This window comes from Antechinus flavipes, chromosome 3 (genome assembly GCF_016432865.1).
Source record: "Antechinus flavipes isolate AdamAnt ecotype Samford, QLD, Australia chromosome 3, AdamAnt_v2, whole genome shotgun sequence".
NCBI classification, from domain to species: Eukaryota; Metazoa; Chordata; class Mammalia; order Dasyuromorphia; family Dasyuridae; genus Antechinus; species Antechinus flavipes.
In genome coordinates this window covers 400,595,257-400,609,581 of record NC_067400.1, presented here as the reverse complement: position 1 = coordinate 400,609,581, position 14,325 = coordinate 400,595,257, and the positions used below count along the sequence as shown (strand labels likewise).

General features: G+C 30.9%; 1 protein-coding gene across 2 annotated transcripts in view; it reads left to right on the top strand.

The window, feature by feature from the left end:
* Positions 1-9,949, top strand: part of ITGAV (integrin subunit alpha V) — a 128,221-nt gene extending 118,272 nt beyond the window's left edge. The window contains exons 24-30 of one of the 2 annotated variants that reach the window (XM_051986060.1): positions 61-166; positions 863-1,021; positions 2,680-2,793; positions 5,151-5,264; positions 5,366-5,473; positions 6,310-6,432; positions 6,918-9,949. In XM_051986060.1, coding sequence (XP_051842020.1) covers positions 61-166; positions 863-1,021; positions 2,680-2,793; positions 5,151-5,264; positions 5,366-5,473; positions 6,310-6,432; positions 6,918-7,013 — 820 coding nt within the window. In that variant the 3' untranslated portion in view covers positions 7,014-9,949. Of the gene's footprint in view, positions 1-60; positions 167-862; positions 1,022-2,679; positions 2,794-4,098; positions 4,318-5,150; positions 5,265-5,365; positions 5,474-6,309; positions 6,433-6,917 lie in introns of those variants that run through there. The other variant, XM_051986061.1, reaches the window with a different exon arrangement.
* Positions 9,950-14,325: the final 4,376 nt, after the last annotated feature.

The following is a 14,325-nucleotide window of genomic DNA, read 5'->3' as shown; positions in this document are numbered from 1 at the left end:
CAGTAATGGTATGATCCTCATATTCATGGGAAGTTTGAATTTTCTTTGGTCATTATTTAGAGTCTCAAGCCCTGATCATGTCTTTCTTCCTATTCCAAACTGGGAGCATAAGGAGAATCCACAGACTGAAGAGGATGTTGGGCCTGCTGTGCAACACATCTATGAGGTTTGCAATTATATAGTCACCTTAAAATGTCATCAGTATTGGTAATTAATATTACTTTTAGCCAGTAGGGAAATAAAAAATAACTTTTTCATTACTGTTCAGTTTCATGTATTTGTCATGTTCACTTTAAACTTAATATTCACAGAATCCTTAGATTTATTAATCATTTCATTTTCTAGTAGTTGAAGTAGTTATATATGATTTTATAAATGGTTTTTAAAAGATATCATTTTAAACCATTTTATTTTATTTTAGTCATCATAGTATAGTGTAGAGCTGAACTTGGAATCAGGAAAACCTGAGTTTTAGTCTCACTTTTAACAAATACTAATTCTTTGACTTCTGGCAAATGTTCCAGAAACACTAAGATTCATGCAGAACACTTGCTGATGTGTATTGGTAAGGGGCATTACCTCCACAAGTGATCCTTATAACAATGAAAATGCAGGTCCGAACTTTCTCTCCCTAAAACCACAAAACCAAAAAGTTCTTAAAAGTTTTCACAAATAGTGTTGAATTTTTAAATGATATTAGTCATCTATATGACTAGATTAATACTATGGTTTTGAAATCATCAAGAAAATTCTGCCTTTATTCTTTTTAATAGTATTCAAAGTATTTGTTAAAATGCTAATCTTAAGATGGATAGGAGAGGACATCTTTAGCAGTAACATTTAATTGTTTTTCTTTCATTAGCTGAGAAACAATGGTCCAAGTTCATTCAGCAAGGCAATACTAAATCTTCATTGGCCTTACAAGTATAACAACAATACTTTGCTATATATCCTTCACTATGAAGTTGATGGACCAATGAACTGTACTTCAGATATGGAGATTAATCCATTAAAAATTAAGGTAATTTTTTTAATTCAATTTTTCTTGATTAGAATGGAATTTTTCTATATCTCTTTATAATTACATAGAGGAAATGAAGGTAAAATAACACATTTTAATGTACCAACAAACTCAGTAAAACTAGTTTTGTTTGCCTTTGATATTCTGGGTTGGGTTGTTTGTTCTCATAAATTGAGTAAAGTTGGACTTAAGAAAACTCAAGGGAGCCATACTTTTACAGATTGTCTAGGGTGCCTCAAGAAGTATTTGTCAATGACTCAGTCTGTGGCTTGTTTCCCACCACATATGCTAGGACTGATCCAGAGCCTTAGTATGATGTCAGGGATTCTGTGTCTTTTGGATAAAATATAAAAATGAGCTCTTGGCAATGTTGACTTTTGGTGACTTAGAAGAATTTTGTTTTGATTTAAACTAATAGCAAGTTATTATAGGGTATCCTGAAAAGCAGATTGAAGGAAAGAAAGAAGAAAAGGGCTCTTAAGATGAGTCCAGATGTAATATATGTTTGCAGTATGAAAGTTCTAACCTTTATTGGGTATTCCAGAAGTTTATATTTTTTTCTAATCATAATGAAAAAAGAAAGATTCAGTGAATGATCTATTTCTCTTCAGTGGACATTATTCATCATTGTCATCATCATTATTATTATTAAAGTCTGGATTCTCCTAATCTCATCTAGGCTTAATCATGAACAGTATTCATGGGCCTGATCCCAATACTAATCAACAATCTGGACTCTTTGACCTGCTCCATTTCTGATCTGAGCCAATTTGGTTTTCTCTAGGTGGTTTAGTGGCCTTCTGCTACCTGAGGTTCACCTTATTATGCCATACTTGGTATGATAAACTTTAGCCCTACTGAAACTCTTAACTCCCTAGCTCAAATGATATAATGTTGAGGACCACACTTAAGTGTGGAACTGAGAAAGTCTATAAAAATGTTCAAGGGAACTGTACCTTTAAGGGGCAGCTCAGTTCTCAAAAGGCCTCCACCACAGCTGTGAATCATGTCACATTAAAGAAATATATGTTTTGGTAATCTTTATCTCACTTTCTGAGTATAACTGGCTAACTCTAGAAACCTCTTTGATTCACGCTGTAACCTTTCTGTACTTAAAAAAAAAAAAAAAAAACCAAAACAACTTTTATATATTGTCTATTGAGAATGGAATAGAGAGGTTTAGAGATTTTCACTACAATTGCCTCTCCATCTCCTTGTATCATTGTCCTCTCACATGACACAGTCTATTGTGCTGGTTAGAATTAGATCCCCAGCAGCCACTAGCAGATGGCTCCCATAACAATATACCATTCTCAGCTTTTTGGTAGCAGTAATATCAGATAGGTACCACTACTTGCAGCAAAGCCCTTATAGGATATCTTTATAGGCATAGTACATCCATATTCTTTATTTTCTTTCCTGAATTTTTTTTTTGCCATGTATCTAGTAGTAAATTTTTTGTCACAATATGATGTGACACTATTTTTTGTTTACCAATTGTTAATCTTTTCTGGGATCCTTTGTATAGAATTATGGGATTATGGATTTTATTTAGACCTGGAAGGGATCTTACTAACCTTAGTTACTGTGTCAAAATTTAAATATAAAATATCATCAATTACCACAATTTCTCATCACTATTAATAATGTAATCCTAGATTTCAGCTCCTCAGATAGATGACAAAAATGAAACAAATTTAGGACAAGGTGACCGCAGTCATCACATCAGTAGACGGGATATACCACACAATGAAGCAGATGTACACACTTTGGTAAGTACTTTTGGAACTTTGCTGACTCATTTTTACTCTCGAAAAATAATTCCAAAGAAAACAGATATTTAGCAGTTGTGAGCAAATGTATAAATATAATATTCACTCAGCAAATATTTATTAAGCATCTGCTACATGCAAGGCATTGTGATAAGTGCTAGGCATATAAAATTAGGCAAAGACAGCTCCTTCTCTCAATATGGTCATAAATACTATCAGGTCCTTCTATTTTCCTGGTAGCCAATCAAATAAATTAACTTTTCTGATAAAATAACATTTCTAGACTATTATAACACATATTCCATATTCCTTTTCTTACACTCCTTTTTGGCCACTCTCCTGGCTATAGTTTTTCTTTGAAGTAGCTTATTTCAGTGGAAGACTTATTGAAAAACAGTTAGAGGGTAGCAGGAGGGTATTAGGTGGTGGGGGCAAATATAATAGGAGAAATCACAAAAAGTAGGTAAAGAATGAATTTGGCCCATTACACAAATTTTGCTCAGATCTCACTCTATTCACCATCTTTATCTCATCAAGTAAAGCCTTAATATAAATATAAGACTGTACATATCCCTGACCCATACCCACTATAACTCCTAAGTGCCTATATTAATGTTACTATGACAATTCTCACATTTTTTCCTGTTCTAACTCTCCTTGGTATTCAAATATTAACTATATTTTTGTTGGCAAAATTTGTAAACAAAATGTGTCTAACATTATGGCATTTTTCCTCTTTCCACTTAGTTATCTATAATATATGGATTTTATACTAGTTTCTCTACTATTGTCCAATAGCTCCCCCTTATATGTAGCAGGAATTTTTGGCTCTATAGCTTATTAGATCCTGTCAGCTCTAATTGATAATCATTCCGTGATCCCAATTTGACTTGTTTTAAGTTAGCCTACAAGATTATAACATCAATGATGTGTTTTATCTATAAAGTTGGAAAAAAAATTCATCAGATCGCACTATCATAACAAATTAGATCTGGAAGGCACCCAAGATGTCATCTAGTGTATCCCCTCATTTTAATAAATAACATACTCAAGTTCATGTCATATTTTGTGACTCCAAATTCAATGTTCTTTCTACTATATCATGCTGCATCCTAAAGGTGTATCTGTGGGCGATAAATTAAACCCAGCTTCCCATATGTTTAGTAATGATTCTGTAACGAATAACTGGCTAACCAACTTGTTTGGACATTTCCAGTGATGGGTAAACTTAACTTCTTTTCAATAAATCCATTCAATTTATAGGCAATTCTTGTTATTAAAAAGGGTTTTTTTTATGCTTTGAAGGAACTCTTCCTTTTGGATCAAAGAAGAAAAATTCTGACCCCTGTTCTGTATGACATCTCAAATGTCATTTCTTGTAAATCTCCTCTTTTCCATTCTAAACACTTTAAATTTCTTTAATCATTCATTATCACTATACTTGTTTGGCAATGTCCCTCTTAAATTGTGGCATCCAGAATTGGACATAGTATTCCATAAATGTTTCCATATAGAATATAGAAAATGTTATCCATACTTCACTCAATCTGAAATTTATAATTCTATTAATATGTATATTATAATATTGAAGCATATTTAACTTGTTGTATGTAACCACAACATTACATGAACTTCTGTTGTCACATCTTCTTTATTCTCATGTAAAATTTTAAAAAAACCTATATGTGTGTATGTGATATTATTAAGAAAATAAATTTTATCATATTATTTTTCAGCTTATCATTTTGAGTCCTGTCAAACTCTTTTGAAATCTTGATTTTTTTGTCCCTTAGTAATATCACTGTTCCTCCATGCTTTACCCCAACTATATATTTGAATAGAGATGACAGATTTTAACGCAATTCATTGATAAGAATATAAGTGATATTGGACCATGTATACAAACCTATGATAATCTGGAAAACACCTTCTTCTCTCCCACTCTCCCCCAGGTTGCTATCTCTTTTTAAAGTAATGAAAACCACTTTTAGGAAAAGTTGTCAAGGAGATTAAGCCAACAAGTCAATAAGTATTTATTAAACAGTTAATATATGCTATGCACTGTACTAAGCCCAGAAGCAGAAACAAAAACACAAAGATAGTACCTGACTCCAAGAAGCTTTCATCCTAATGTGGAAAGACAACAAAGTTTTTAGTTTAAGTGATGTTCCACTATCTCTCATATGTGCAAAAGCACATATGTACATATAGGAATTATTTTTCAAGTTCATTATAATAGGATTTATTCTATATGTAAATTTTAATCCTTAATTTTCAGAATTTTAAATAATTTGTTTTTTTTGCACGATGCTCAAAGTGATGTTTTCTTGAAAGTTCAATAACTCTGTTCTTGGCAGGGATGTGGAACTGCTGAATGTTTGAAGATTGTCTGCCATGTTGGTCGCCTTGATAGGGGAAAGAGTGTGATACTGTATGTAAAGTCTCTGTTGTGGACTGAGACATTTATGAATGTGAGTAAAGAAAACATCTTCATGTTGATCCTACATATATTTTTTTCAAACAAAAATTGTCTGACAACTAAGATATTATCTCAATAATATTTTCCCTATAGAAAGAAAATCAGAATCATTCATACTCCCTGAAGTCATCAGCTTCATTCAATGTCATCGAATTCCCCTATAAGAATCTCCCAATTGATGACATCCACAACTCTACATTAGTAAGTAATTTGTATAGAAATGTGAAGTCAATGTACACAATCTAAATGGCAGAAGAACTGTTTTAAATGAGAAATTATGTTGACCAATTCCAATAATATGTATGAGGGCTTTGGTTATTTTTTCCTACCTCCAAGTACAAAAGCTTGACTCTTTACTTGATCATCCTTTCCTACTTTAGAGTAATGTTTTATTATAGTTTATATTTTTGTGAACAAAATTATGTGGACTAGAGATCAGATGCTTCAATAGTAGCAGACAATTATGTAGCAAATACTTTGACATTTTAAGTTTCCAATTAAAGTGATATAGAGCCATATAACAACATAAAACCAACTTTTACAAGTGCCTGGGACCTCTTTTAAAGATGATTTAAAAAGTTGGGAACTGTGTGGGTACATGTGGTTCTGTAGTGAAACTGTTAGATATTTCTACAAGTTGCTCACTAAGCCTAGTCTATTTCTTTCCTAGGCTACTAGTCTCTGTTGAAGGAGAAAAATCACATTGAATCTATTTCTAATTTTAATAATTTATATTTATACTTTACAAAGGATCTTCTCCACCTTAAATAAACCTATGAAATAGATGATTCAAGTATTATCATATCAATTTTTTAAAAGGAAAAGTAGATTCAGAGAGATTAAATAACTTGATGTGGTTTAAGTCCAAGAAAATGCCTGTTTAGGTCTTAAACCCTTCTCCAAAGAGAAAAGACTGTATATTCTGTCGGTATACAGAGGTCTTTCTATCACTTCCAACACACTTCATATATTGAAAAGCTTTAAGCAATTTTTATGCCATTATTTTCTTATATTTGTTGTATTTTTTTTCCTAATAGGTTACCACTAATATTACCTGGGGTATTCAACCATCACCCATGCCAGTGCCTTTATGGGTGATCATTTTAGCAGTTCTAGCTGGATTATTATTATTGGCTGTTCTAGTCTTTGTAATGTACAGGGTAAGTAATACATATTATGGAGGGGTTGCAGGTGGGAAGGGAAAAATCTATAAGGATGACATTTTAATGAGGCAAAAGTCACATAATTTAAATGTCAGTAAATGAGTCAAAAAGCATTTTAAAATTTTTCCAATATGCCAGGCGCTCAATGATACGTGCTGAGGATACGTGAAAACAAACAAATAAACAAACAAAAAAGGCCTGTGTTTTTAAATAATTCATAGTCTAATGATGGGGAGAAATTTGATATAATCAGAAAGGGAAAAAAACTAACTTTAAGGGAGATGATGAAATGCTTTTTCTAAAAGTATTTTTCAGAAAGTAGGATTTTATTCAGAACTTGAAGCCAAGACAAGCAGATGAGAGTACAAGAATTCAATAAATAGAGTATTGTTTTAAAAAAAAAACAAATATATGTCCATTTGAAATTTTTTTAATGCTTTTTTTGATTTTGGCAGTGATTTTGGTTTTTCTTTAAATTATAGATGGGTTTTTTTAAACGGGTCAGGCCTCCTCAAGAAGAACAGGAAAGAGAACAGCTTCAGCCTCATGAAAATGGTGAAGGGACTTCAGATGCTTAACAGCTTTTAATTTATGCAACTAAACTTTAGAATTGCCAAATTCATTATGGATTTCAATTTCTCTCAAGAGGAATAAACACTCCATGACTGCACTGCTGATCACACCCTTTGGCATAGATGAATAACCCAACAACAAAATGAGACAATATGTGTGAACCATCTCTTGTATTAACCACGTTTCTAATCCAACTAATAATGTACATGCTGATATGTGGGGAAATCATAAATATCATTTAGTGATTTTGATAATCATATTTCAAGAGACTATTCCTTGTTTGATGCACATCAGACTGATATTTCTTGAATTGCACATGGTTTTAATGAAAATCTTAAAACCAGCAGCTTTTGTAGTTACTGTTTCTTACAATGGTTTTATTTTTTGTTTTTTTCTTTAAGACAAGAATTTATTTGGGCCTTTGCATCCAATTCTTCTGTACAGATTCATACTGTTAATTAGTATTACACTACAGGTGATTTTCAAGCTACTAATGGATGCATACAACTTAGTGGACTTTGGCTTACAAGATTATTTGAATTCATTTTACTACTTTTTGTGACTCTATATGACTCCATCAGTCATGTTTCTAAAGACTATAAATGGCCTAGTTATAAACATAATGGTCAGAATCACTAAAAATGTCTGAGCCTTCTGTTTTTAATTACATTTTAATTTTTTAAAAAAGTTTTTGTCTGAAGGACAAGCACTTTAGTCAATCTGTAGTCATGCAAAACATTACATGTTTAACTGTAAATGTTTTAAAATAGTAATTGAATTTTAATAACTACATTAAAATCATTTTCCTGAAAACTATAAAGTAACATCATTCCAAAATTAATTTTATTCCCATTTTTATAATTAAATAAATTAGATGTGCTCCTGAGCAAGTAATTTGGGTACTTCATTTTAACCAACTTTTAGGAAGTAATAACAGGCTATTACAAGTGAAAATAATATGAATGAAAAGATATTCATTGTTGATGTAGCTGCTTATTGTTATTATTATTCACTGTGTTCAGTCAATTTTGTAATTTGAGATTGTTTTTCTTAAATTACATTTTCATTTATATTTTGAAACTAACTTACAGAAAAAAAAAAAACCCTCCAGATAAATGGAAATGAGTTTACTTTGTTTGAATTTGCTCTTCCCTCCTTAGCAGAAATGTTTATTTGTAAAACAGAATCAACCCCACACTCCACCCGAGCTCACCAGTGAGTTTATTTTTGGAGTAAGACATTATTAATACAAAATGTTTTCCTAGAGTCAAGATTAGTTATAAAACAACCTTCAGTTTTTCCTAATCTGTAATAGTTTATGAAAGCAATTTTTTAAAATCCTCATACAAAAACAAAAGTAAGGCTAATTTCCCAGGCATTTTAATGATAGTTATGTATGCAGGAAACTTTTTTTTTTCTCCAATCCCTAAGGTGGTGACTCTTCAAGAGTGAGATTTTGATGTTCACCATGTTTTAGGGTCTGAACATGATATTTATCATCAGCTGATTCTGACTTTGCTATTGCCCTATATAAGGACATTATGATGACACAATTAGGATTAAGAAAATTGAACACCATTTGTAAAGTTTGGTCTTCATTATGCAGTGTTAAATATTTCTCTTTTTTAAATCAAGTATCATTTCCCCCTTTTAAGTGTTATAGGAAGCCTCAAAAGTATTTCCTTTTTTTTGTTGAATAATTCTTTGTACATGAAATAATGTTGGGCTATATTCACAAAATAGAAATACATATAGGTGAGGTTATACAAATTATTTGCTTAGTGAAGTTCTTTATGTAATTTTAATAAGCATATTATTTGGCAAAAGAATTTAAAATCAAATGTATTTTTGGAGCAGTGCTTTTTGCCAACAATTTTAAAAGGGATCTTACATGTACAGTAAATATTTTATATTGTGAATGAACTTGATATTTTGTAGAGAAATTATTTGTGATAAATATCCTAAGGCCTTGTCACTATGTAGCTACCTTGAATTTTACTGATACCCCTCAAACAGTCACTTTAGCCATTTTCATAATTGATACTATTTACTGCTACTGAATCTTTTATGTGGCAATATACACTCATCATTTAAAGTCACAGAAATTTTAAAATTAAACATGTTGCAATCTGTTCTCTTCTTGGCCTGTACTTATAATTTAAGCATATTGTAATATTATAGAAGCAAAGATTGAGTGATCCATTAACACTGGAGATAGTAGTAAAAAAAAAAAAAAAAAAAGAAATATATCCAGAACTATAAATGTGACTCATGAAAAAGGTGAAGAAATGCCAAATCTAATTTTTTTAAATGTATAACTTATAGATTTCTCTTTCTGAAGCAAATGTTGAAAAAGAATGAAAATATTGGTTTTTATTCCAAAGTATGATGTGAATGTATATAGTTTTCCCTGTAACAATCCACTCTATGTATATCTGTATTGCCAAAAAAATTGCTACTTTGTTAATGAGTAATTTACAATTTTAGATATACGCCTTATAATTTGATTCTTAGAGATAGCATAAAAATGAGTTTAAAAATCTTAATTGGCAATAAAGGTACAGTTAGTATGACCTAAAAGTTTAAGTATAAATATTTGCTTAAAATTTGTTTTTTATAAGAAACTTTTACTGATAGTGCTACTAGTGTTACCCCTTCCTTTCCTTTTTCCTTTATTTTTTTTTAAAGTTGTTAAGGGTTTAATTTTGGTGATGTTCTAGGGACATTTAAAACATAAAAACAAAAACCTTAATAGCCATTTTAAAAAAAGAATCAGTTTTTCCTCAATTTTGAAATTAATGTAATCATGCTGATTAAGGTAATATTTACTTTCAGAGAAAATGTGTGATCAGAAAGTTAGACTTCCAGAATTGAGAAAATTCTGAAATATATTTTTAAAAATTATCCAACTAATTAAAAATAAGTTTGATGGCAGTGATAAGCACTGTGTTGCTGGTTTTCACAAATCCAATTGGTGTCGGTTGGTGTTTCTTCAAAAGGTACAAAACTTAATGCTAAGAGGTTATTATCAGATGTCTTTTTTATTTTCTTTTTTACTTTTTGGCATCATACTCCTTGGTAACCAATCATCATCAACACTGCCACCTAGTATAAAAGTAATATGTTACCTGTGGTAATTTTTAAAATTAAAATTAAAATCTTTTCTCTTGGAAAAGAAACAGAATTGAAAATTTTATACTAGAATGAAGAAGCCTGATTCATTCATGTTTTTGTAGTACATGTTTTCATTGGTGACGTGGTTTGGAGTAAGACTTTGTAGACTTCCAACATGAAGAGTATTTACTAGGTACTGAAATTTTGGGGGATAGGTACTGAATCTTTTACTTTTTATTCTCAAGTGCAATATAACAATTTAACAAGGCTTGGGTAATTCCAAAGTTATTATTAATTTAATAGTTCTAATCTAATAAAAGATTGTGCTTTTGACAGTCTGATTCTGCTGTTCTTATAAGGCAAAAGAACTTTGCTTTTGTTCCATTCAGAAAGTTGATTTTAGACTGCATTTAGGTATCATTTCTAACCAACCTAATGCATTAAAAAGAAAATGCTATACTACTTAATAACTTATATCCTGACAAATAGGAGCCATAAGCCTAGAAGTCTATAATCTTTGACAAAGTAAAGATCTTTTATTTACTTAAAAGGGAAAAATAACATTCCTTTAGTTTCAGTGGAAGTTTTACCTGTTAAAGAAGAGCATAATTAGTTCTATGTGGTTTTAAAGCATCTTATGGCGTCTTAGAAAATACATGTATCAAATTGAATTGATACATAAAAACTATAGAAAGCAATTTTCTTTGTTTAGTTACTCTGACAACCCATATTGGGTATGGCATGAAAATAAAATTTTTCATTTTCTAACTCAGTGATTTGAGTTAGATAAAAATTGATACAGTGCTCTGCAAACTGTTTGCAAAGTATAACTATAGTAACTATACAATAAGATTGGGCAGGGCATATGATGCCACTTCTGCTCTTGGTCTTTATATTTTCACTGTTCTTTTGACACAATGAGCCATCAGTAATTCACTAAATGGTAACTTTGTGGCCATAAAGAGAAGAAAAAAATAAAACAAAAACCATATAATCTTAAAATATATTCTTATAAAATCATTATTCATGGAAATAACAATAATCCTTAGAAATTAAGTAAAATATATAAGGATTTTAAAAGTCAATATCATACTGACCTTTAAGAGTAAGATTGGTTATTTGGAAAACTAGACAGTTACCTCTAAATTTTAAAGAAATATATATATATATATATATATATATATATATATATATATATAATATATATATATATATATATATATATATATATAGCATTTACATTGTTACTACAAAAAAAGTTATTAAACTTCCTCTCTTCCCCCAGCTGTTCAATAATAGAAGATTAAAGAAAAATCAACTTATCCTTGGAATTTTTGAAATATATTCATTGATGAAATATTTATAATTTAAAAAGCATGGAATTAACAAAACAATCATATCAATTTATTCTAATAAAAGTAAAATATACTGATAAGAGGTCTATGAGTTATAGTGCTATGTTTGGAAAAATGATTACTGATATTAACTTACATTGTGGCTATTGTGATATGTTTCTTAAATTCATTTTATCTCAGAGATCCTCTTCCACCTTTGTGATAAGGTTTATTTGTTGAAATGAACCCTGATTTTTTTTCCCCAAATATATTTTAAGATGTTTAATGATGGTGTACTTGAGTAAATCCTATTGTAAAAATCCATTTTGGGTCCTGAGAACTTTGCAATAAAATACCTCTACATACAAAACCAAATGCTTTGATTTTTTTTTTTTTGAGTAAGAATTTGATGCATCTGTACTGCTAAAGCTGTAATAGTGTGCTGCTCGCGAACTTCTATAAAAGTTGCGAACTTTAAATGGTATAGTACAATTTCAAAATGCCATTTTCATTAGCACAGATTAATTCAGTTTTTTTTTAAGTATAGTAAGTCTCAGTTTTCGTTGCTATAATTGTTTCAGTGGTGTCCAGCTCTTCATGATTCCATTTGGGGTTTTCTTGGGGTCAGAGATACTGGAATGGTTTGATATTTCTACCTCCAGCTCATTTTTACAGATAAGAAACTGAGGCAAACAGGGTTAAGTAAATTACCTAGGATCACATGGTTAGTAAGTGTCTGAGGCCATATTTATAAATCTTACAAATTTATATGTCTTCCTCACCATGGTTTTGGTGCTCCATCCATTATACTACCTATCTGCCCATTAATGTTAACTATTCAATGATAGTTGAAAAAAAAAGTATTTTCATTTTGCCTTGTTTGATTGACAGTTCAGATGTCTTCAGCAGTTCTTGAGAATTTATAAAGTTGAATCAAAATGCAAGAATTTGATAATGATTTCAAGAGACAGTGGAATAATAAGAAAACATTAAAACAGCCACATTTACAATTTTATTCCTATCTCTTTAAATCAAATTTTTTTCTTTATCTCAGTTAGAAGTGTAAGCCTTAGACTAAAGGTTAATTATTTATCTTCTCCAAAGCACAAAAATAGAAAGCAGTAGAAATTCTTGAAAAATGACAATTAGTCTAATATGCTTTTTAGGTAACAAAGTTCAATTGTCTTGCTCTTCCCCAAATTATGAACTTTATTAGTGATAATTCAAATATATAAAGACTTTCAGTGGCTTGTGTGTGAAACTTTAAAAATAAAATAAAATCCTTTAATTTCAAACTGACTCCCAAGGTATTTTTCTCTTGTCTAAAGGCTCAGGAAAAAAAGTCTAAGATCTTCAGCTGTAAAAAAAAAATCCAAAAATAGAATTTGAGATGGTATGTGCAAAGCACTTTGTAAACCTTAAATTGTTATGGTTAACATTTATAGAATTCTTTAAGGTTTGCATCATTTTGCATATGTTAACTCATTTGATTCTCACAGTAACCCTGTGAAATAAATAATATTGCTATACCCATTTTATAATTGAGGAAATTAAAAGATAAGTTACTTGACTGGGGGTCACACACATGAGACATGATTCAAACTCAGGTAATGATGATAATAATGATGGTGGTGGTGATGATGAAACAACACAGTGCTTACTCTGTGCCAGACAATTATTATTTCATTTGATTCTCACAACAATCTTGAGATGTAGGTGCTTTAGATTATCTACATTTTATAGATGAGGAAATTGAAGCAAATAAAGGATTATACTCAGAAGGAACAAAGATTGAAACTATGATCACGTGACCAGATTGGAAGTTAGGTCTTCCTAATTCCAAAGTGTATCATTCTATCCACTGTTCCACATAGCTGACAACAGCAAAAAGATTATAAAAATCAATTGCCTAGTTAAAATACAGGCAATAGAAAATTTGATTTTAATAACTCATTTTCTCCCTTTTGTAACTAATTTTTCGCATCTAATTCCTCAAGGATAGGAACTATCCTTGTCTTGTTTCCCAGTTGTTTAGCATAGTGTCTGGCACATAGGAAGTACTTAATAAATATCTTTTGATTGATTCACTGATGTTCATTTCCTATATATTATATAGTTTTAAATATTAAAGAAAGCAAAAGGATACATATGTATTTTCTCATGACAAATTCATTAGTATAATATTTTACTAGATACTTTAGATGTAAAGGGCTGAAACTCTTTGAGTTAATGCACTGAGATTTGGACAAGAAAGCACTTAAGGTTAATTACCAATTGGACAACACTCTATTAGCATTTGCTTGGAAAATGTCCCACCTCACCATTCTGTGCTGGCTGGATTTGTTGGTGGACAGACACATTGGGAGAAGGATTTAAAGGGTGGAGGAGGACAAGCGAGGCAACCTCCGGCGGTAGAAAAAAAGAGGAGATTCCTGTGTCCATTCTCTCTCCTCTCCCTTTGACAAAGAATAAAGATCAAGGACTTTTGCTTATCCTGACTCCGGCTGATTCTAAAGTATCCAGAGTGCTAACACGGTCATTACATCTAGGTAGCCTTTAAGTGAATATCCTAATTTTTTTTATAAAGAAAAAGGATAAACAATTATGTATCAACTGTATACAAGAACTTAGTATTTCCCAGGGTGGGGGGAAACAGCCTGAGATCATAATGCTGAAGAATGTGCTTATCCTCCCTGTCTCTTCTTCCCTTCATTGAATTTAAAGGTGGATTGCAGTTAATCCAACCCTCTCATTTTGCAGATGAAGTGGTTTATTTTTTTGGTTTTTTGGTTTGTTTCGGTTTTTTGATCATTAGTGAAGCTTATATTAAACCTGAAAGTAGACTGGGTGCCACGAGCAACCAAGATTT